Here is a 25213-nt window from a genome sequence, read left to right as displayed (position 1 = left end):
TGTGATGATCAAATTTCCTAATTTATGGCACTTGATGAATATAATGCACTGTGTAAATATTCATTAAAAATCCATCTTGGACATGCACACTACCATCAGATTATGAGTTAAGTCCTGCCTGCCTAGCACAATAGACATGTTACAGTAACACTCATTTTCTTGTTTACCATAATTCTTAGATTGTTATGAAGTGAATATGTGTTGTTCATAAATGTCTTTTTAAAATTGCAGACTGTAAGCCATGCCTTTAGTCAAGAGGAACATAGAACCTAGGCATCTTTGCCGAGGAGCACTACCAGAAGGAATTTCCAGTGAACTGGAATGTGTGACCAATAGTACCTTGGCAGCTATCATACGACAGTTAAGCAGTCTAAGTAAGTATCCTTCCTGAAAAGTTTTTCTGATGACCAATGGTATCCTGTTCATTTTATTTACCAAAGTATTTTGAAATATGAATATGTATTCAGACAGAGAATATATTCTGGTATTAGTGAAACTACTTGAAGTCTCAGGAACAGATATAACCTTCTGGCATTTAAAAAATCCCATCTCTGTACCATCAGTCCAGAATAGTAGTGAATCATTCTGGACATGGAGTTCTATTAAATTGTTGAAATAAAACTAATGTTTCAGATGAATGCATTCAATAATTTCCATTAATGTTAATATATGCATCAAGGAATACCATCTTTTGTTGGTATTTTTCAACTATAATCAGAAGAAATGGATAAAATCTTCCTTCTGCTATTAATTTTCTGAGTAAACGTGAATACATTATTTCACTTCTCAAATTTTCTGTTTCAACATCTGAAAAATGAATTAGTGGAGTCGGACAATCTCTGACCCTTTCTAGATTTAGATTTATTAGTCTATAATTCTGAGCATTTGAAAAGGCATGTTTAGAATTTTATTAATTATTTTAAAGTTAGGTAACAGATGCTTCTGCAGCAAATAATAAAAAAGAGACCTGAGCTATGATGGGTTCTTTAGCCAGTAAATGACAACTATTTCATGTTGTATCTAAGAATTAATGATGCAACTTAAATTTAAATCAAGGATTTTGCAAAGCAGTTCATGAAATATTCTTTGCCTTTTAAACTCTTCTTAAGCCCTCTTGGGGATGTCTTTACATATTAACTTAGACTCCACTTCATATGACTCCAACATTAATGCTTGTGAATGAAACTTAAATATGAATTCCTTATGCTTGACAATATTTTAATGAGCTTCTAGTTATGTTGTCTTAGCCACTTTAAACTGGCTCTTTAAGGGAGTCTTTCCTTCCTCTTCCCTCCCTCCCTCCTTCCTTCCTTTCTTCTCTCCCCCTCTCCCTGTTTCTTTCTCTCTCTCTCTCTCTCTCTCTCTCTCTCTCTCTCTCTCTCTCTCTCTCTCTTTCCCCCCCCATCACTGTCTTTATATCTATCTATCTAGAATATCTATCTGTCTGTCTGTCTGTATCTATCTTTCAGAATTTTCAAACACTTTGAATTCCATCTTTTAGATACTTTGAGTAATTTCAGAGTGCTTGAGATGCTAAATATTTAGATGCAATCTTTGAGCCTTCCAGAGATCACATTTCTGCTAGTCAAAAAAGTACAAAGTTTATAGTTTTTTTTTCCCTCTGGGGTTTTGTATTTAAGATTTTAGTTCTTTTCAAATAGGTAAACAAATACCATAATGTAATTTTATACTACTGTATGTAAAAGATTATAATGATGATGTAATTGAGAAGTAGTCAGAAGTATAATATTCATTAACTTCCTTATTTCAGTTTAGTTTATTCCAGTTATAACAAAGTGTTTTTCTAGTTATCAATTAAGCATTTTCTTACTTTTAAAATTTTTTCTTAGTAATCTGGTGTGTGTTTTTTGAGGTTCATAGAAACTGAAAAGGTAGATAAAGATTTCATATAATCAGTGTTGTGCCCAAATTCTCATTTAGTTAAAAACAAGATTCATGAATTCTTTCTAAAGCACCTTAAAACAGTGACAAATAGGAAAAGCAAAACCAATGTAAAGAAAGCTTGGTGAGAGGCTTAGCAGAAGAAGCATCCAGAAGGTATTCAAGGATAAAAATAGGATAACAGAAGAAAATGGAAAAGATTTTTAAGCATTTTTATAACAAACTTGTCACCATCACATTTGGATTTAATAACACCTCAGCTTTGGATGAACTTATAGAGGAGGTGCCATTATAGAAATGATACCAAAAGTCTACAAGATGGATAATAAGTTGATTAGGCTAAGCATTCGTAGTGTGTCTTTGACTTCTGCCACTCCATTTACTTCATGTGCACCTCAGATCTAGATTCCACATTCTTCCTGTAGATATCATAGCAAATCTCATATTGTTAATATATATTGTGTTTGTTGTTCCAGCATCCTTGCTGGAAGTTATACAATCACGGTCCATTGAGGGATTGATCCATAAAGTATATAAAGAAGATATGGGAAAAATCTCAGACTTTATTAATACCAAAATAAGGCGATTTAGATTTTAACAATTGCTGACTCAAAAGTCTACTTTCTATCTATGTAACACTTTTTCAGATTTATTGGCAATGCACAGCAATATCTATTGAGCATAAAGCAGTGTCATATGCAGTAAACATTACTAAGATAATCATACTTTTTCACCCAGCAATTATATTATGGGAATATAAAAGGATTCTGTTTGTAATCTTCACCTTAAGATCATTCAAAGAACAAGGTTTTTAGGTATGCATAAGAGTTTTGATATGACCCCACAAGAAAGTGCTTTATGTTCAAAGATTTCATAGTGACATTGTATGTAATTGTTAAAAATCCCCTCCAAAACAAGAACAAAACAGAAAGAAAACAATCTAAATATTTAACAATAAGGGAATAGACAAATGATCATGGAATAGTAATAGATCAATTGATTAGTAAGTCAAACATTTATTATAAAATACATTTTATGTGCCAGGCACTGGGCTAGGTCTTGAGGATATGAGGACAAAAAAATGAAACAGTCCCTGCTTCTTCCCTCCAAAAATTCCATTCAAATGGAAGACACACTATGTATATATTTAAATGCAGAATAAAAAGTATTTAATACCAAGTATTTCCAAAATCTTAGTACAATTTTGAGCTCTAATATTTCAGAAATATAAATGATATAAACATTAAATATTTATTTTTTATGATATTGATGTTTATTAATATTTCATGTCACTATCATCTTATGCTCATCACTCATTAATTTAGTCAATTTTCCAACCTTGTAAAAACTTTCACTGGCTACAGCTCAGTGACTGAAAGGATTGTATTTCCAATTCTAGCCTTAAGATTGTCCTAAGAATGAAGTTTTGATGCACACATGACAGTTTTGATCTAATCCCCACAAGAAAAATAGTGGAAGTACATGAGGTGACCAAGGTGGCTATGCAGAAAGATTCCCTCAACAAAGCCACCTGTGGGAGAAAGTATCGTCCCGAATTGGTCTGTGCAATGCAAAAATAGCATGTGTCATCTTGTTAAAAATTAAAATTTTATTCTTAAAAATTCACAAGACTTAATAAGTGTAAAAGCAATTTAAATAATTAAACTTTCAAATGACTTTTTGGTAAGTTTTTAAGCATTTACAGCTCTGGTGTTATTAAAGCGTAAAAATGCACTGAACTGTTGCGTCATCCTGTACGTACTATTTAAGGGAGAAAGCACTAATAGTTCAGGGAATTGGCAAAGATTTTGCTTTGAGTTGAGTTGTTAAGGTAAGAAGAGAATATATTCTAGCCATGAACAAAGTTGAAGAGCTGGGAAATGGACTGCTTTGTGTGAAGCATGAAGAGAAATCCAATTTGACTGGAATGGAAATTACAGGAAAGGGAAGAAATGTATAATGAAGATGAAAAGATAGGATCATAGAGAAGTCCTGAAGTTGGGGTGTGTCTCTGATGCTACTCACTTAAGTCCCTTTATTCTTAAGTGGTAATGATTCCCTACACTTCTAGGCAGTGATTCCTTACACTCTGTCATCTCAGTCCCATTTGATTACTTAAAGTCAATTAGCTTTTATAAAGGAATATTTACTTTGAAGATGAAGGAAGAACAGAAATAGTTAGTATCCCCTGCCAATACTTAGGATTATACTCTGTCCTATATTATCATTAGTATCTAGGAAGTCTAGGATCAAACTTAAAGAAGTTTCTATATAGTATTCATCTTTCCTGCCCCTCCCCAAGTTCACTTTCAGATATTTCATGGCCACATTGATAAATGGATTTTCATTTCTACTATTACAGGGCTAGGACAAGTCACTCAGGAATTTATTTGTTCATGACAGTCTCATTTCTGGGGGGATTTCTGGTATTTAGCCGGTTCTAAAACTTCTCCTAGTCTTTTGGAGTTCACAGGATTGTAGCCATTTCTAACTTCTTTTATCTAAAGCAAAAAAGTAGACCGAGAGACAAAAAGATGGTCTGGTCTACTATCACAAAAATATCTGTCTGAGAAGAGAGTAACCCTCTCATCTGGCAGAACAGAAAGCTATTACCATTTACACTTCAAACCCTCAAAGTCCAAACAATAAGGAAGAGAGGCTTGGACTGGGGCTTATTATTGACTATTCAAAGAAAGCCAGAGTGATTTGGGTTTAAAGGCTTAGCCAAGCAGCTCCATTTGAATTGCAGTAGGCTTCTTTAAGCCTATTTTTTCAAAACACTATTTCTTTTTCTTAATATTTTATTTTTCCAAACTCATGCAAATATAGTTTTCAAATTTATTTTTGTAAAACCTTGTGTTCCAAATATTTTTCCCTCCCTTCCTTTTCCCCCTCCCAAGACAGCAAGTAATACTCTATAGGTTAAATGTGCAATTCTTATAAACATATTTCCATATTCATCATGCTACACAATAAAAATCAGATCAAAAGGGAAAAAACCATGAGAAAAAAAAACAAGCAAACACCAACAAAAATGTGAAAATCCTATGCTTTGATCAACATCCAGTCTCCTTAGTTCTTTCTTTGGATGCAGAATTATATTTCTCTTAGTTTTATTTTTTTAATTAAAGCTTTTTATTTACAAAGCACATGCATGGATAATTTTTCCAATATTGACCCTTGCATAACCTTTTGTTCCAAATTTTCCCCTCCTTCACCCCATCCCCTCCCCTAGCTGACAGGTAGCCTAATACATGTTAAATATGTTGAAATACATGTTAGATCCAATATATGTATACATATTTATACAGTTATCTTGCTGCACAAGAAAAATCCAATCAAGAAGGAAGAAAAAGAAAAACTGAGAATAAAAACAAAATTCAAGCAAATAACAGTAGAGAATGAGAATGCTATGTTGTGTTCCACCCTCTGTTCCCATGTTTCTCTCTCTGGGTATAGATGGCTCTCTTCATCATTGACCAAATGGAACTGGTTTGAATCATCTCATTGTTGAAGAGAGTCAGAACTGATCTTCATATAGTCTTCTTGTTGCCGTGTATAATGATCTCCTGGTCGCAAGAACTATTTTTCAAGAAATCACAAATATAAACTGCTCAGGGTAAAGTGTAAATTGTCCCAGATTCTTGCAGGGAGGGAGGGAAAAAAAGAGAGGGGAGAAGAGGAGAAGAGAGATGGAAGAAGGGAAGAAGTGAGGGGAAGAGAGAGAGAGAGAGAGAGAGAGAGAGAGAGAGAGAGAGAGAGAGAGAGAGAGAGAGAGAAAGGCAAGGAGGGAGGATATAACAGCAAGGGAGGATATAATGTGCTACTGGGCTTGTTGCCTTGGTGGGATATATAAAGGTCTGATGCTTTTTTCCCCACCAAGGACTTAGTCTTTGCTAATCCCAGTTTGCCTGGGAAGAGCCAGAAATGTGTCATTGATACTGACTGACTAGGGTCTTTTGAAGGCCCCGTTTCCAGTTATATGATCAGTAGTCCTCTTCATGGTTAGCAGATTTGGACCAGTTAAGAAATCTGGGAATGCTTCAAATTATGGCACAGTATAGAGTGTTTCTATTGCTCATTATTGTGCCCTTTAAGAAGCAAGTTCTTTCATATGGTGCTTATATGCTCTACCTCCTTACCTACCCCTATTACCGGTCACAGATTTGGAACTGGTAGCAGCAAGTCATTGAGTTCTAACCCCTCATCTTACTGATGGGAAAGCTTAGGTAGACAAAGGTTATGTCCAGGCTCACACACAAGTGTCTGAGGCTGAATTTGAACTTATCTTTTAATATATTTGGGCCAGGTTGTGAAGGGCAACAAAAACCAAACTGCCTTTTGAAGTTTGTTCCAGAAGCAACCTTGGTAGCCCTGAAGTTTATGTTTCAACCCTGACTTTAGGAAAATAACTTTTGACAGCTCTATAAAAAATGGATTGGAATGGGAATGTCTTTGAGGCAGCGAAAACAATTAGAATGTGATTCCAATAGTCTAGGGTAGAAGTGATGAAGACATGAACTAAGGTGGTACTTTTGTGAGTCTTCAGGAGAGAAGGATGGGAGGGATGTTTTAAAAAGGTAGAAACGATGAGATTTGTAGACTGGAATTAAAGTCAGGGTGACTGAGGACAAGACTTAAGTTACAAACTCGGGACACTGGAAAGGTGGTCATACCCTAAAGTGAAATTTTGAAGAGGATGGGGTTTTGGGAGAAAGATAATGATCCTCTTTTAGGCATATTTAGTTCGACATTTATATGTAATATCTAATTTGAAATTTCTAGTTAAGTGGTTTGATGCCAACAAATATTAAAAACAAATAATTATGGAAAGATCTCTATGAAATATTTTAGAGGGGAAGAATGACCAGAAAAGAGCATAGTTAAATATAAATATATAGGGGGAAAAGTGAATGAGACTGAAAAGTTAAAATTCTCTAAGCATTAAAGTAATTTCATTTGAATACATATTATTACCATGTAAGATAAGTTTGCACTTATACTCAATTCTAATTTGAAATAAAGCATTTAATTACAAAAGAAAGCAATGGACTAGGTATTGTGGAATAGAAACAAGCTACTACTAGATATGATTTTTCTCCTCAAGTAGTTAACACTGATTGCAGAAGATATAATAAATAGGAAAAATTAATTTAAAAAACTTGTTAAAAAGATATGGAAATAAATAGATATTGAATTTTTTATAAAGAAAACTAACTTTCAGTGATCTGATTATGTGACCTATATTCATCCAAAGACTTTGAGAGATCATATGGAACACATCTTATCCTAGCAATTCAGCTTTTGTTTTTGTTTTCTCTCTTATTCAGAATGAAACTCTGGGAAAATATAAACAGTTTTTAAGTGTGGCTTAAGATAATAGGATCTACTCTTCTTAAAAATATACTCAGTTGTGTATTGGATATGGGATAGCTTTCATCCTATCAACCACAGAAAATGCATAAATCTCAAAGGACATGAGTCCTTACAGAAACATAACCTCTTAATGTCTCCCGTAACTTTGAGACATAAGATCTAGGCTACAGTATCTTAGAAGGTTAGGGAGGTCCAGATATTTTCATAGCAAGTTTAGTTTTTCTAATGTCAGTCAGTTCTCTGGGGATGATACTCTTTTCTTTTTAGAAGTTCACTGTTAAGAAAAGTTTCTCCCTTAGGGAGACTGGTACTCGGCTCTCAAATTCATGAACTATCAAACTCAGCATTATCCACAAGGTAATCCCTGAAGGCTGTAAACATTTATTTTCAGTATCAGTGGTCTCTATTTCTTGTTCAGAAAAGGCAGAGAAAGGAATTCAAGAGCTGAAATTTCACCTTAGGCTCTTGGGATCATTAGCAATCTTTAGCCTCTTATCATCTGCATCCCCTACAAGATGCCATTTTCTGCTCCTGAAAGGCAAGAGGAATACCTTTTCTCTTTCTTTTCCTTTCACTCTAGCTACATTCTAATCTGGAAGTCTGAGGAAGATTTTCCTCCTTCAGGAAAAAAAAAAGAAGACAATAGGAAAAGATCCAATCTTTATAAAATTTTTATGACAATCATCTATTCATATATCAAATGTATTCTTGATGAAGATGAGAAGGGGAAAAGAGCAGGCATTCCCCAGTGACATGCCATAGTAGATTATAGCTTTACCATTGCACAGTTTATTAAAAAGAAGAGTGAATACAGAATCTTCCTGTTCCTCATAACAAACACCACATGAAACATAAAATGGAAAGACATATTCACCAAGATCTTTGCCACTGTGGTGATGGAGGGACTCTCTTGTGGATACTGAGGTTCTCCAGGTCTACCTGTTACTAGATGACTCTGCTGGTTCCATCAAGCCCTAAAACACATCAAAAATAGCTAGAAGAGATATATAACTACTCAAAAGAATTTAACCTACCCATCCATAGGAAAAACAAAGAGCATGAAGGTTGTTTCTTTTCTTTTCTTTGCTATTTTTTCCATTATTTAGACTTTGTTTCTTTTTTAAAATAGTATTTTTTTTCAATTACATGTAAAGACAATTTTTAACATTCATTAAATATATATATAATTGCCTATCTTGGAAGTCAGCAACAACAAAAATGCTAAAAGAAACAAATAGATATATAAAACAAATAGATACATACATCTAGCAACAGATAAATGACTAGGCCAAATACTCACTTATTTAGGATACAATGACCACATATTTTCAGATAGGAAACTGCAAGATTTTATATACTTGAATTGTGCTCATAGCTTCCATTGAATACTTGCCCTTATTATAGAAATTTTGTATGAGAGGAAGAAGCAGGGACATGATTATAATCAAAAACTGGTCCTCCAGGCCTCAGCCTGAGAGCATCTACATGACAGGATAAAGCATCCTAATTGTTTGCAACAATTCTGCCTTATAGCCAAACTCAGGAATAATCAAATGAGTTCTTATTCAAAGGAACACCACTGGGAAACTGAGTCAGAAGGCTCCCATCTTAAGTGGAGACCGAGGTTGTCCTCCCAACTCTTGCCCAGTTACTAACCTCCAACCTGTAACAATTCAGGATCACATTCCTCTGAGCAGCTTGTGATATATTCCTTTCAGATGGTGTATTACTGGCCTGATTATCTATTGGACAATCATATCTGAATTCAAATCTCCAAATAATATCAGCTACAGTAACAAGAGATTTTATCTCAAATAGCAAGTCTCATTAATCAAAGCTTCAAGTGAATCTAACTCTCAAGCATCACATATCCTAAATCAGTATTAACTATAATCTTACATTGATGATGGTAAGAGATCCATCCTAGAAAGTTCACAGCTTTTCTTTATATCTAAATAGATAGGTATTAAATCCAACATTCCACACATTTTACTTTAAGATGCTCAATAACCAATCTAAATCAAACCATGTTCAGGTATTAACCATGTTCAAAGGGACAAAGACATAGACCACTGTTCTCCGAATCTTGGTAAGCAATGGGAATAGCTTTAAAATGACTCAATACAACCAATTAAAACTCACACAGAATACGGAATATCCTAATTTCACATTAAAGAACCTTTTCAGAATTCTTCATCCTAAAATATGTTAATTCAGCTTCCTCCAATCAAGGAGTCCCTATAAACTTTTCTGGCAATATAAATAACAACACCAGTATTGTTAAAATTCCTCTAAGCACAAACATTCCCACTTCCCACCAAAAACATTCCTAATTGCAAAGTCAATTTTAGATGTTATATATTGCTCTTAACAGTCCATTCTTGAGGTTCCTCCACAGATCCTTTAAGCCTGGTGTTCTCGGCCTCCAGACTCCAGTTTCAGACTCCAGTTTGGCAAGGTACTTCCTACTCTGCTTCTTTGAGAATTTAGTAAGCAACCATTATCCTGGAACAACACCTCCAAGGAGGTTGTCTGAGATAGCAGTCCTTACTTCCTAAGGGCTAAAAGGGATGAGCACATTGCCATTACATAATTCCTTTAAAACTTATCCTTTGTTTCAAAAGAGGGTTTTCCCCTTTTTCCTCCAAAATAAAATAAACCAATCTCATATGAGGAAAGCCCCAGATCACTTCTGGGTACAATTCTAATTCTTTAACAAAGCAAGAGGCATACATTTGATCCAAGACAATTTAGTTTCTAACATCAATTTAAGTAATCCTTTTTTAAGAATCTGATTCATTCTTTTCACTTTCCTTGAGGAAGGCAGATACCCAGGTGTATAGAATTTTCACTCAATTTGCAATCCCTCCTCATTATTTATTATAAAATCTTAGAAGTAAAATATATTCCTTTATCAGCATCAGTAGTATCTACAAATTCATATTTAGGTACAATTTGTTATTCCACTAAACTCTCTTAAAGTAGGAGAAAGGGAAAGCGTCCACCCATCTATTATATCTTAGTTTTCCTTACTGGAAATGACACGAGTGAACTCTGTAAAAATTGTTAAAATAATGTCCCCTTTGATCTGTAAAAGAAGAGAGATCAGGGTCTCCCAGGCTCCAGAGAGTCTAAAAAGAAGGCACATCCTCCCAGAGTGGGATAAGCAGCATCATTCAAGGGCAAATCAACTCTTATTGATCTTTTGGGGAGTCGCATCCTCATTCAGGAAACCCTTTTCTTTTAATTGGGAGATCCTGGTCTGATAATCAGTTCAAACTGCCCTCAGATTTGCTCATAAAACAGGTCTTTGCCAGCTCATTCTTTGCCTCTTAATGAAAAACAAAACCTCCTATTTTTGCCATAGACTGTAAGGCTTAGTGAATTCTTTTGCTTCTGAACCTGTGTTTCTGAGAAGAAGGGATCTCATTCATAAACAACTTCATCAGTATCATTTTATTAAAACCTAACCTAAATATTTTGGAGCCAGGCTCCCTCCCTTCAGAGGGACACCTCCTAAATACCTTCTTATTTATTTTTGGACATATTACACACCTTTCAGATAAAATTTGTTTGCAGTTACACGTATCTATATGTCAAATTTTATTGCTTTTACTTCTTTATTAAAGGGAGAAAACAAAGCAAACCTCTGGACCAAATTTAACAAAATTTACACCATATATCCAACAGATTTGACAGAATGTTAAAGCACGGCTCATACAATTTTTACAAATTATCCAATATACAGTTTAGAAAGTAACATGGTCTAATTAGGAAATACAAATATAAGTCCCTCTACAGGGGTTTAAGAAATTGTCAGACTTTAGGACTCTGGGGGAGAGGGTGAGAGAAATTTGGACCCAAGTATCTGGCTGCAGCTCTGTGGCCCAGTGACCAGTCCACCCTCTATGCCAGAAATTCCAGAGGACCATATTGAAAATGTTGGGGTACCAGTGCAAACTCCAGAAGAATCCAGGCCAGCAAAAGACATCAGCCTGGCCAGGATAGGTTCCAAGCCTGAAAAACTTGGAAAAATTCCAGAGAGGGTGGTTTTTTTCTTCTACAATTTTTCTGTGACCCTCTAGTTCTGGCCCTCTGAAGGCTTTTAGTCATGTAAATTAGGCCTATTTAAAAATACAATAGACTAATTCCAGTGAGCTGATAGAGAGACCTTGCCAAGCAACTTAATGATTAGTCTTAAAAACCCCAGATTCTGCCAAAATGTTTCAGCAGTTCTGTAACTTTGGCTATTTCTGTAGATCCAAATTGGCCAGTTCTATATTCACAAAAAGGTCATTTTTTTCTTTTGATGTGACAAAAACTTTTCCCATCTCAGAACTAGTTGTTCCTAGTTCTCGCTAGCTAAAAGCTATTTGCATAAGTTTAATTATGCACAAAACAAGCCCTTTTAAATCCCAAATAACTAGATCTATTCCTTTGTAATTCGGCTGAAACACAACACACACACACACACACACACACACACACACACATACACACACACACACAAACTGCTTTTCTAAATTAATCTATCTCTGTTCTCAGCCCCATCTTGGAGTGGAAGCCAAGAAGGGGAGTTCTGGAGCCTTAGGAGCCTGCTGGCCAGGTACTGAAGGCTCCTTTGAGTTTGCACCCAGTCCCAAGGGATGGAGAGTTCCTCCCAGCACCTGCCACCTGTCCATACAAAACAACAGTACTTAATCCCTGTACATTATGGTACTTCATCCCAATTTCTTTATAAAGAGCTATCTGCCTGGGACACCAGACAGGAGAGCCAGCTAGATTATTCCTTTTCCAAGGTTCACAGTTTCTTGTCTTCTTCATGGAGGCTCACCAGATCTTACCAAAGGAAAACAGGAGAATCTTTATGGACTTAATATGTTTAGGATTTTCCCAATAGCAAAGTGAAATTAGGAGCCTTTTATGGACTTTAATCGCCTAAATTCTCCCAATCCCAATTCATCCAGGCAGCTCACTAGTTCTTGGCAGAGGGAAAGATCTAACCAGTTAAGAGTCTTTCACCTGGCTTGCTTGCCCTACCTGGGCTGGCACAACTCCTCTGAGTGATTTCATACTTTCTCAGCTGGCTTATCTCCTGGACTAATTAATCCTCTCTCTTTGCTAGCCCACTACTGTTTTTGCTTCTCTGAGTGTCTCTTTTCTGGAGTTTACCCAATCACAGCAGGAGTTCCCAAGCCCAAAGACCACCAGAGAACTTTCTGGAGGGGGCCTACCTAATGATTCAGTATGGGAGAGACCCCTCATGAACAGGAGATATCCTGGACGGCCCCCAAACTGTGTGGAACAATGACCCCAAATTAAAACCAGACTCTTAGGTTAAGAAAAACAAAAAGGGGTTTATTATGAGAGAACTGTTTCATTTCAATGATGAAGGCAGAAACAGACTGCAGAAAGGAAAGGAAGTTGCAGCATCTGTTGAAGATGACCTTCTCAGCCACAAAAAGAGAGATTGGTTGACATTTTAGTAGGGCTGGATGGATCAAACTGGGGTTTTTGAGAATGAGAGAAAGACATGAGCATGTTTGTAGATAGTTCATGTGAAAAAAATTTAGAGGCTTTAGTGGACTTCAAACTCAATTTGAATCAAAAATATATAATGTGGCACAGAAGAAGGCTAATGCTCTCTTAGGCTACATTGAAAGTAAAGAGGGAGCTACTTTATCCTGGTTGGATGATATTGAAATAGTGTTCAGTCCTGGACATTAGCATCAAATTGATGATGATGATGATGATGATGGTGGTGGTGGTGGTGGTGGGTAATGATGAACATCCAAATTGGAACAACCTCAAGACATGCCACATGTGAATTAATTTGGGAATTTAGCAGTGTTTAGTCTGGAGAAAGGGAGACTTTAGAGGTCATAAAAGTTGTCTTCAAGTATTTGAAGGGCTGTCATGTATAGTACTAGAAGACAATTAGGTGGCGTAGTGGGTACTTGGTCTGGAGTCAGGAAACCGCCTCAGATACTTACCAGCTATGTGACCCTGAACAAGTCCCTTAACCCTGTTTGCCTCAGTTTACTCATCTGTAAAGTGATACAGAGAAGGAAATGCCAAACATCTTCACCATCTCTGCCAAGAAAACCACGAGAGTCAGATCCAACTGAAAATGATTAAAAGTGTATAATAAAGATTATATTTTTTCTGCTTGATCCCCAAAGGCAGATCTAAAAGCAATTGGATCCAAAAAGTTATTAGATCCAATAACAATTGGAGTTATACAAAAGTACAATGGGTCACTTTGGGAGGTAGTGAACTTCCCCTCAGCAAAGGCCCTCCATCAAGACTGGGTCGCCACTTGTGCAATTTATTAAAGGTGAGATTCTTGTTCAGGTATAAGATGAAACCAGATAGATTTTGAAGTTTCTTTTAATGCTATAATTCTTTAATATATTAAATCAAATCTTTCCCTAGTTATTATATAATATGTATATATAATGCATGTATTATACATATAATATATAATGTTATATATTTGAATATATTTGCATTTGAATCTTACCTCAGCCAAATAACTAGGTGTGTGATACTTGGCAAGTCATTTAATCTCAGTCTCAGTTTCTTCTTCTATAAAAAGAGGTTAATATTGGCACCTACTTCACAGGATTGTGAAGATCAAATAAATTACTCACTAGAACAGAGCTTTGCAAAATGCAAAGTGCTATGTGAGCATTAGCCTTTATTATATAGTTCATTTAGTTAGAGAAGAGATATTAGACAAACTTTTGGAGTTGTGGAAAGGAGTAAGGGGTATAGTTTTCAGAAAAGAATTATAATGATGATTTTATTTGTGACTCACTAGTTCACTTTGCAACATTAATTTCTTCATATGCAGAATGAGGATTAGGCGATTTCTATGATCTCTTCTGGCCCTAACATGCTGGTGATTTTGTGATTGTATAAGTAGCAACCTTATCTGAAAGCCAGAGGACTAGTCTGTTACATAAAGTGTGATACGTACTGATGGTTACTTGACTTTTCATCGTAATACTATGTATTAAGCCTATATGCAAAAAGTGACCTATTTTCAGAATTGACTGGTTATATCTATTTATTCAAGGCTTAAAAACAATAAAATTTGATTCAAAAACACTTATTCACATGAAGAAGAGTAGGTACAAAAATAAATTTTAATTTGAGGAAAATTAAATTAAATTCTATTGGTGTTTTTAATATTGTTTCTGAATTTGGCAAAGATACTAAAAGTTAAAGTGAATATATCCAACTCTAACTGGTGATAAGTAGAAAATGAACCCTATTAGAATTTGCATATTGAAAGACTGACTTTAAAGCAGCCTAGCTCTCACAGAAGCAAAAAGAGATAATGTGATAATGACAAAATCATGGAGGTGAGTGGGCCCTTAAGAGTCATGGAAGGATGGGAACTCCCTCTATCCCCAAACAGAACATCCTGACAGGTATCATCTAGCCTTTCCTTCAACGCCTCCAATAACAGGAAACTCAATACTATCAGAGACAGCTCAATGCATTTTAGGCGGCTAGATTGTGTAGTGGATAGAGCATTGGGCCTTAAATCAGGAAGACTCATCTTCCTGAATTCAAATATCATCTCAGCTACTTACTAAAATGCATGACCCTGGCCAAGTCACTTAATTCTATTTGCCTCCATTTTTTATATGTAAAAATGAGCTGGAAAAGAAATGGCAAACCAATCCAGTATCTTTGCCAAGAAAATCTGAAAAATGGGTTCATGAAGAGTTAGACACAACTAAAAATGATTCAACAAAAATTGTTAGGAAATTTTTATTTTTTAAATTTATTATGCCTTTTTTGCAACTTCTAGCTTTTGGCCCCGATTCTTAGTCTGCCAGTTACCAAGCATTTATTAACTGCTTCTTATGGTACCAGGTTCTTGTTAATCCCTGGGGATACAAAGAAAAGCAAAAACAGTCCCTGCCTCAAGAAGCTCGCATTCCAATAGACAATTTTGCCCTTTGGGGTTAAGTAGGATAGACTTAATCAGTTACTGTTCAACCTGATAACCCTTGAGCTATATGAATACATCAAACCTACATGAGTTCAAATTCAGCCTCTGACTACTTTATTGACTGGGCAAGTCATTGATTGGAATAATAGTGGCACCTGCCTCCTGGGATTATTGTAAGGATAAAATGAGATAATATTAGTAAAATGTTTTACAAATCTTAGAGTGGTATAAGAATACTAGTTATCATAATAATAATAACAATTATCATATCATTTCAGTCTTGCCCTTTTACACCTTTTCACTTCTTCCCCCAGAATTCGTTTATGTTCTCTTCCTCTCTATATATCCCCATTTGTAGTGCTTTTCTTCAAAATTGGTGTCCAGAGCTGAACATAATACTCAAGATGTCATCTGACTAGAGAAGAGTAGATACCCCTTCCTTCATTCTGGATTATTTTATGTAGCACTCCTTCAAAGTGATTTGTCAGGTAGAGAATATATTCTGGATTATTTTATGTAGCACTCCTTCAAAGTGATTTGTCAGGTAGAGAATATATTTAGTTATATCTCCAAATAGATATTTGAACTTGAGTTAGGCCCATCTGGCCATATGCAAGGAGCCTCTATTTGAGGAAAACAGATTTGTATTTGTGTGTGTGCATGTGTGTGTACTCTATATGCTCTCTGCTTATATATAATGTGTACACAGAGATTTGTATAACAGCCAAACATAAGGAAGGAGAGAAGTCCCTTCTGTTGTTTGAATTCTCAGTTTTAAATTTAAGCCCAAAAGAACATTGCATTTTTGAAGTGTAAGGCAAAAATGTAAATTCTGCTGCCTTTTTCTTAAAAGATTTTCAAGTTGATTTATTTTTCTAACTTTTACATTTGTACCCTGATTTTGCATTCTCACTTCAACCCACTCCTTTTCAGTTTAAATGGTTTATATTGCATCTTGGTTGACAGGTTTTCACAGTTAAGTTTTCAGAAACTCTTTAATAAGTTGAAAATCCTCCATGGAATTTCACATACTGGTAGCCTCAAGCATGAAGAAATCTTCCTCTATTTGAACACTCAAGTACTTTTATTTATCTAGTGGATGATTTAAAAAAATGCAACAGCATCATCATCACAGCCTGAGTCATAGATTTATTTTCCCAATAATTATCCCTAATCATTTGTTTATAGGAAATAATCTTAGACACCATTTAAATATATGTATGTATATGTATATGGTTTTTATATACAAATTGCTTCTGGAATCTGGGTTCATCTTCTGGAATAATTGCAACTAGAGATATCTAAAATATTTGCATTGAAAGTTGTGGTAATGGCAAATTCATAATTCAGTTCAATTCCACAACCGTCCTTGCTTTAAGCAAGATAGTGTGCTGTGCTCAAAATAGACAAAAATAAATCAAGATACAGGAATTTATTAAGAACCTACCCATGTTTGAGACATTTTACTTGGTGCTAGGTTTACAGATACAAAGAATGAAACAGTCTCTATTCTCAAGGAGAGATGAGAAGTGTGTGTGTACCTATTAAGTATAAAGTATGTGAAAATACATACACTGTATATAGATATCAGATAAGGAAGAGCACTAGAATGTAGCAGCATCTGGAAAGATTTCATGGAGAAGGTGGTGTTTGAGATGAGTCTTGAAGGAAGAGAGATTTTATAAAGTACAAGTAGGGTAGGTGTACATTCTGGTCTGGGAAATGGACTTTGCCCACAAATGGACTTAGAAGATAGATTATTGTTTATGAGGAACCAAAGAAAACCATTTTGGCTGGATCTCATGTTCATGGAAGATGGAGAGATAGATGGGGCCTGAATGTGAAGGATTTCAAATGCTGCACAGAAGTTTATTTATTAGTATTAGTATTATTTATTTAGTAGCCGACTAGAGTTTCTTAGTTTCTTGAAGGGAGTGACCTGTGCTTAAAAGGACAATAATTTTGGCAGCTGTGTGAAGGATATAATTCATTGGTGAGAAATTCTGAGGCAGGAAAACTCATGAAGAGGCCATTGCATTAATGATGGCAGTAATGATAGAATGAATAGTGAGTATTAAGTAGGGAGGACTTTGAAATAGCAAAGTTGAACAACTGATTAGATAATGTGTTGTAAGGTAGAGGAACCAAGATTATGAACTTGGGAAACTTGGAAAATAGTGGTGTCTTTGGCAAAAACAGGGAAGTTTGGGAAAGACTGGGAGTATTTTTGGCAGAGAGGGGACAGGATAATGAGTTGTTTTGGACTTGCTGAGTTTGAGATGTCTCTAATTACATCCACTTTAAAATATTCAATAGGCAGTTGGTGATGTGAGACTAAAGTTCAAGGGGAAGACAGGCTGGATATTTAAATCTGGGAATTATGTATAGAGATGCTAACTTCCTGGGAGCTGCTGACATCACTAAAAGGGAAAGCATAGTAAGAATAGAATAGTACTCCAGACAAAGCACTGGGAAACACCCATAGTTAGAAAATATGAAATGGATAATGGGCCAGAAAAGGAATCTGAGCACGAATAGTCAGATTATTTTCTTGAGAGAACCAGGCAGGAGGAATATTTTAAAAACTCAGAAAGCAGAGGGTATCCAGGAAGAGATAATGGTAACCAAGGTCAAATGTAGGAACTAGGTCTCTGCCTGGTATGAGATCATCAGATTTGGTAGTTGAGAAATTATTGGTAACTTTAGAGAGAACATTTCCACTTAAAGTAATGAGATGAAAGCTGGAGGAAAAGTATAGACTTGCTGGGTGTTTGACTGAAAAAGAGAGGAGAGCCATAGGACTGTTGCTTTAAGGATGGGGAGATTTGAATATTTTTGAAAGGAGTAGGAAAGAAACCAGGAGAGAGGAAGAAGATGCAGATTTAAGAGAGGGAAAAAGATTAAAGGGAATTTTGCTGGAGAAAGTAGGGGGAATAGGATTAAGAACACACGTGGCCTTGCCATTAAAAGAAAGATTTACCTTATGAAAGACTAGGAGAAAAGGATAGTGAAGGATGAATTTAAGGGGTTTTGAGAAGCATAAAGGGAGGTCGACAATTGAGCAAGTGGGGGAGTGGGAGGTGTTAGATTTGAGGAGATAAAAGGTTTGAAACAGCTTTTCTGGGTATTGAAATAAGGAGTGAATTAGGGAGAAAGAAAGGCATTTCATTCCTTTAGTGAAACCTAACTGGTAATTAACTCGTGTACCCAGTCAGCAGCAGCAATAGTTTGTGAATAAGGAAAAGCAATGCCCCTGCCCTCAAGGAGCTTACAAATAAAAAATAATTTGAGGAAAGTGAGAATACTAATTTAAGTGATAAGATCAAGAAGGGTTTACTTAGGGGGTGACCTTCTGGTTGAGCCTTGAAGTAAAGCTATATGGTATTTCAAACTTGGGAAGAATAGCTTGGGGAAAAAAATGGAGACATGGGAGATAAAATGTTGATGAGCTTGGGTCACAGTGAGTAGACCAGTTTATCTAGAACATAGAATGTATCAAACAAAACAGTGAAATAAGTCTGAAAAAGTAGGCTGGGGTCATAATGAACAGCTTTGAATGTCCAGCTGAAGGCTGATTTTTTTATCTTAATAATAGGGAGTCATTCAAGATCTTGGAGAAGGAAAGTAATCTTGTCAAACTTGTGATTTTGGAAAAATATTTTAGTGATAATACCAGATAGCATTTATATGGCATGTTCATGAATTCTAAATATTTTACAAATATCCCATTTTATCTTTATAACAATCTTGAAAGGAAGGGCTTATTAGCACTATTTTACAGATAAGAAAACTGAGGCAGAGATCAAATGATATTAGTGCTTAAGGTCACATAGCTTGTAAATGTCTGAAGTCAGATTTGTACATAATATTAATTTAATTTAAACTAATAATTTGTAGATAATACTCAAATGCAAGTCCATTACTGTATTAGCTGTGCCATACCAAGTTGGAAGCAATTTATAATGGTTCAGGTAAGAGGTGCTTACTGAATTTATGAATCAGGATGGTGGTTGAGTGAATGGAAGGAGATGTATGAAAGGGTATGAAGTTAAAAATGAAAAGATTTGATAATAGATTGGGAAAAGCTATGTATTGATCATAAGTAGTATTTCTGTAATAGAAACACACATAGTCTTTTGTGGTGTTCTACATAAAATAAACAAATCTGAAGCCTGCCTATTCAGAACCAGCCCCCTCACGGCTATGAAGACAGAAGTGCCCCGTTTTGACAAATTGGAAAACAATATAAGGATGAGAGAGTATCATAGTATTGCTTATTTTTAGAGTTTCATGGAATATGAATAGTTTTTGAAAATCAAAGGAGGTTTAGTGGAGAACTTTCAGCATAAAGAACTTAAGAATCATAGATCTGGAGGTGGCAGGGACTTCAGAGGTGACGTGGACAATGAGTCCTTAGGGAGGGTTGAATGACATGATGTCACATATGTGGGGTGGAATTTGGACTTCAGGTTTGTGGCGCTAGATCTGGGACTTTCTCCCTGTACCATGTTATGTAATTTTTGTGACTGAGCAAATTTTGTTTTAAATTTTTCAAATTAAAGATGATTTTAAAATATCCTTCTTATACCTTTGGGTGTTCCATGAATCTGTCATATTAGTGATATTTCTAATAATAATTAAAGCAACATTTGCAAAGTACTTTACATATATAATTCCAATTCTCACCACAGCCCCAGTTAAGGCAGTTAGATGGTACAAAAGACAGAATGCTCAAACTCCACTTAGGAAAACCCGAATTCAAATCCAGCCTTATACACTTCTTGGCTGTGTGACCTTGAATATGTCATTTGACCTTTGTTTGCCGAAATTTCCTTAGCTTATAAAATAAAGATAACAGTACCTACCTTCTAGGATTGTTGTGAGAATCAAATGAGATAATATTGGGAAAGTGATTAGCATAGAGCCTGGCACATAGTCACCATTTAATAAATGTTCCCTTCCTTTACTTCTGGTCCCATTATTTACATTTTTACAGATGAAACTTTAGATTAAGTTGCTTGTCCATAATTACACAACTTGTATTTGTCAGAGATGGGTTTGAACCCAAGTCTTTCCTGTGCTCTTTTTCCTGCTCCTTGAATAGAAATTGCAATGGGTTTAATTTTGGAGGGTCATTGTTTAGTGATTTAGAGTGATATCAGATGGAAACAAACTCTCAGCCTCACTAACCCCAATAGTAGAACCTCACTTCTGCTTTTGTTTGTTTGCTTGTATGTTTGTTTGTTTTGGGACTGGGCTTCCTCTAGTATATCTAGGCTGGAAGTGATCAGGATCTCTGTATTTTCTCTCCCTTCCCTCCCCCAAGAAAAAAATTCCTTTGTAATAAACATTCCTATTTAAGCAAAACAAATTCCCATCTCTACATCTGTAGTCCATCAGACAGTGGATAGATTTGCTGCATTCCAATCTCATAATGAGTCTTACTTTTTTCTAAAGTAATGAATAGTGAAGATCTGTTCAGAAAGAGAAGGATGTCCTGAATCTTTTTGATAAGAAATCATAAGGGCAGAGAGACAAAGAACTAGAGTGGTTGCTGCTTCACATTGTCAGTAAAAGAATGATTGGAAACCAAGAATCTGATTTCTGGTTTTAAAAACATCATGCCCTGACTTCATCAGATCATGCTAATAATCTTTATAATCAAGTAAAAATTAGGGCCAGGAGGAAATAGAAACTATTTTATAAAAGAGGCAAGATATCTGGTCTCCTTATATCAAGCTTACCCTGTATACTTGTTACATTTGGGTATAAAATTTTAATTTACAGCTTCTCCCTCTTTATCCTTTTTAGCATAGGAAGAGCCAAGAGTTTCCAGGGGTCCTCAAATTACGCCCCGAGGGCTAAATGTGATAGCTGAGGACATTTATCCCCCTCACCCAAGGCTATGAAGTTTCTTTATTTAAAGGCCCACAAAAAAAAGGTTTTGTTTTTACTATAATCTGGCCCTCTAACAGTCTGAGGGACAGTGAACTGGCCCCCTATTTAAAAAGTTTGAGGACTCCTGGACTTTAGACCTTGAGAATTAAATGCAATATTAATGCATTTTGGTTTTTTAAATTGCTTTGGAATCATATTTTTTTTCTAGGAAGAAACACCTTAAGCATTAGAATTAAGTTTAGAAGCTTGTAATAGAAATAATCTAACAACTTTTACTTATGGGCATATAGAGAGAATTTCACAGGTTAAGGAGTTAATTTGAACCATGAATAGTTTTGCAGATAGAGAAAATCTTATTTGAAAAGATTACTTCATCATGATAAAATCTTAGTGTAAGATAAATCAATGCCATATATTAGAATTGTTATATTACATTTCCTCTCAATTGGATTCAAGAGTTTTGAAGGACTAAAGCTGACTTTGTTTTTTGGCTAATAGGTGTAACACTGATAATTTCCTTATCATTTCCTACCATGTGATTTCAAATAATGGAATTAAAATGGTAAATTATATCACTTCCTGTCATGGTTCTTATCATTTTTTCATGCTTGATTGTCTTTATGCTTTTGTTACCTACCATCTGGCAGGTGGAGTTACAGTAACATTTTGCTCTACTCCCCTTTTTAGGTGAATAATTTGCAGCTCAGAGAACTCAAGTGAGTTGCACAGAATTATCTAGTTACTAGTAGAGTCAGGACCTAAATTCTGGATTTCTGGAATGTCAGTCCACACTAAAACTAGAGCACTTCCATCTTTAGGTACTAGATATAATGGAAGCATTTGGTATTTGTGTGCAAGGACTAAATTGGAGCTTAATATCGACTGTTTGTTCTATCCATATTGTTTTTCCTTCTGTTGTAATTGAATGGCATTTCATTATAGTTTGTCTTTCTGATGCTGTTTTCCTCCCATAGTAACAGTTTTTTAAATTAACCATAACTATAACCATAACATTTTCCCTTTTATTTGTTAAAAAAGAATTAACAAAAAATTTAGTGTTTTAAAAACTACTCAGTGGTTTAAAAACTGCTCTTTACAGATCTTTGAAAGTCTCCACTGATGTTTGACATCTGTTTATTCTGCTAGCTATCTTTTGAAAAAAAATCTAATACCATATATATCTTTGTAAGGCACTTCTTCTCTAGCTGGGTGTAAAACTGATTGCAAAAATACTGTCCTTAGGGATTTTGTGCTTTGATGTATAAATGCTGCTAACTACATTTAACAAGAGCTAGAATTCTGAGTGGTTTTATTAGTTACATTAAGTTCATTGCCTTTCATAGAAGTGCATTGGAAAGGATACAGTGAATGTTTGATTTTGGACAGGTGGGAAAAGATAGCCATAAGGAAAGATTTTGAAACAAAGGGTATAAAGAAAACTGGTCCAATGTGTTTTTGTGAGGGTGAAGGATAAAACTAGGAGCAGCAAGTAGATGAGTGGGATTAAGTATGTAAATGGATAAGAGTTGTTAGAAATCATGAAGAAATCAAGAGTTGATTAAAACATTATATTTTCAGATTCCTTTCTTTCAACTCTGAATATAATAAAGAGCCATGGAGAAGGAAGTCAACAAGGATATATAAAACAATTCTTTAAGAAGTGGTAATAATTCATTAGTGTAGATACTGACAGATTATATGACCCTTCCACTCTTGGACTTTAGAAAGATGATGATATTTCATATCTCACTAGGAACCAAAAAGATAATCAGTTAATGGTCAATGAGGATGACAGAGATGAGGAAATAATCTTCCAATGTTGTTAAATTGATGCAGTTTCCAAGGCAGTATAATTTATGCATAAGTTCTTACCTTCTGCATCTATTGATAATAATTGAATGTTTGCATAGATTTGACAGTCTGCATGAGTTGTTTTGGCAGAAAAATACCATTCCCATGATTAACCTGACTACAAGCCTTTTGTAGCATAGGTAGGCTGGTTCTCAGAAAAAATGACATAAAGTTCATTCTGAGCTATACTTGAAACCACTCAGGATTGGTGTTGGACCTGCCAAAACTTTCATACTCTTGCCTTAACTTTGAGAACCCAGGTGACTTCCATGCCTTAATATCACATTGGAGCAGAACTTTTAATTAGAATAATGGAAGATGAAAATCTAGTAACTAGTGGGATTCGGAATGAAATACTTTGGATACAAGAGTGAGAGGATGAACATTACAAAGAGACACTGTTGCCAGGTCTGGCTCATTCTCATTTGTTCATTTGATATGGAATCAAAGCAAAACAGCATGGAACTTGTGCAGAACCCTAGTAAGGTTAGGAGTTGATTGTTTTTTTTTTCCTTTTTTATATGTGTGCAAGGAAGAACAGATGTTAACTATACTTTGCCATATTTCTAAGACAGTAGAAATAGAGTCAGTGACATTTGGCTTTATCAAATCTATGCAAATATTCAGTATCATCCATAGATCTGGCTGGTGAGAACTTCTACATAAATTATATTGAAAAGTGCAACAGTATAACAGTATAGGGAGATTGTTTCTTCATCACTGTCATTCTCATCAGATATGTATTGATTACCTTTTGGGTTTTTAGTATGATACTAAATGTCATCTTTCTAAAGTCCAGTTCTTAGAGGAGTTTACAGACTCATAGTATAATACTTGAATTTGTTATGACTTTTCTTTCATCTATTTTTTAAAAAAATGTCTATCAATATGAATGAGGGATAAAAAGTGTACCTTTCATGAAAGACTTTAAAAACATGCACATACCTTCTAGCTTGTAAAATATTAACTGTCTCATACTTTTCCTTTCTCTCTCTCTCTCTCTCTCTCTCTCTCTCTCCTCTCTCTCTCTCTCTCTCTCCTCTCTCTCTCTCTCTCTCTCTCTCTCTCTCTCTCTCTCTCTCTTTCTCTCTCTCTCTTTCTCTCTCTCTCTCTCTCTCTCTCTCTCTCTCTCTCTCTCTCTCTCTCTCCCTCCCCTTCCCCCCAAACAACAGAGGCAAAGTGAAAATGATAGCAAGCATTAGTGGTCAGTGATGCATTATGAATACTGTATGTCTTAACTCCAATTTAATTTACATTTTTTGGAGCCTATCTTTTTTAATGCCTGATTTCTTTTATTCCTATGGTCATTTGAATACATTATCCACTTACTCCACTTCTTTTCCATCCATTTTATCTAGACATGTGGTAAGGCAATATAAGATATATTTCTAGTATGTTGGTGATATTTTCCACTCAACAGTTGCAAAATATCACAGAAGATTCTAAAGACAGTCATTGTTAAATTTATATTTTAAAAAATTGGCTGTTTAAAGACTGGGAAACATTGAAAACACACTATACTTTGTATTAGAACTAATTATAGTGTTGAATTCACTGTAGATGGGTTCCTAAAATGCCCAAAGTAGGATATAATTGAAGTCCTTAAAGAACTGTTTTATGATCAATTTTTCTGTGACATGATTCCAGGAAGATCTCCTAGAAAAGCATTATGTTGTGAAACTTTAGGTTAATGACAGCCATTCCGTAATTAACAACTGTTCTTCCTTTCAAGTCATAGTTGAAAGAAGAGAATCTTTATTTTTGGGGGATGCTTAATGCCAAGCTTATTACCATGCTGTCCATATAGATCACAGGAGTGGTTAGGTGGCCCAGAGGATAGAATGCTGGACCCTAAATTAGGAAGATTTGCTGGTTATGTGACCCAGGGCAAGTTACTTACCTCTGTTTGCCTCAGTTTCCTCATCTGCAAAAAATGAGCTGGAGAAGGAAATGGCAGACCGCTCCAGTATCTCTGCCAAGAAAACCTCAAATGGGGTCATGAAGAGTCAGATACCACTATAAATGACTGAACAAGAACAATAACAGCCAAGTAGTAAAGCTAGACAAGGCCAGTGCCATTGAAACACCAAAAAGTTGCTATTATATTTTGCAATGTCTAGTCTCCAGGGTTTTTGCTTTTCAGACTAATGATATTTCCTAGTGAATTCAGGTTTAATGTAACATTAATAGATGGGCAGCTAATTGGTATAGAAGAGA

At 35.3% G+C, this 25213-nt stretch overlaps 1 protein-coding gene across 2 annotated transcripts in view; it reads left to right on the top strand.

Annotated features, from left to right (window-relative positions):
• Positions 1-25213, top strand: part of WASF3 (WASP family member 3) — a 179110-nt gene that overhangs the window by 122704 nt on the left and 31193 nt on the right. For both annotated transcript variants that reach the window (XM_012545203.3, XM_031960763.1), the window contains exon 3: positions 232-374. In XM_012545203.3, coding sequence (XP_012400657.1) covers positions 242-374 — 133 coding nt within the window. In that variant the 5' untranslated portion in view covers positions 232-241. The remainder of the gene's footprint in view (positions 1-231; positions 375-25213) is intronic.

This window comes from Sarcophilus harrisii, chromosome 3, assembly GCF_902635505.1.
Source record: "Sarcophilus harrisii chromosome 3, mSarHar1.11, whole genome shotgun sequence".
In the NCBI taxonomy this organism is placed as follows: Eukaryota; Metazoa; Chordata; class Mammalia; order Dasyuromorphia; family Dasyuridae; genus Sarcophilus; species Sarcophilus harrisii.
The sequence above is the reverse complement of the archived record's forward strand: the minus strand, read 5'-3'. Positions and strand labels throughout refer to the sequence as shown.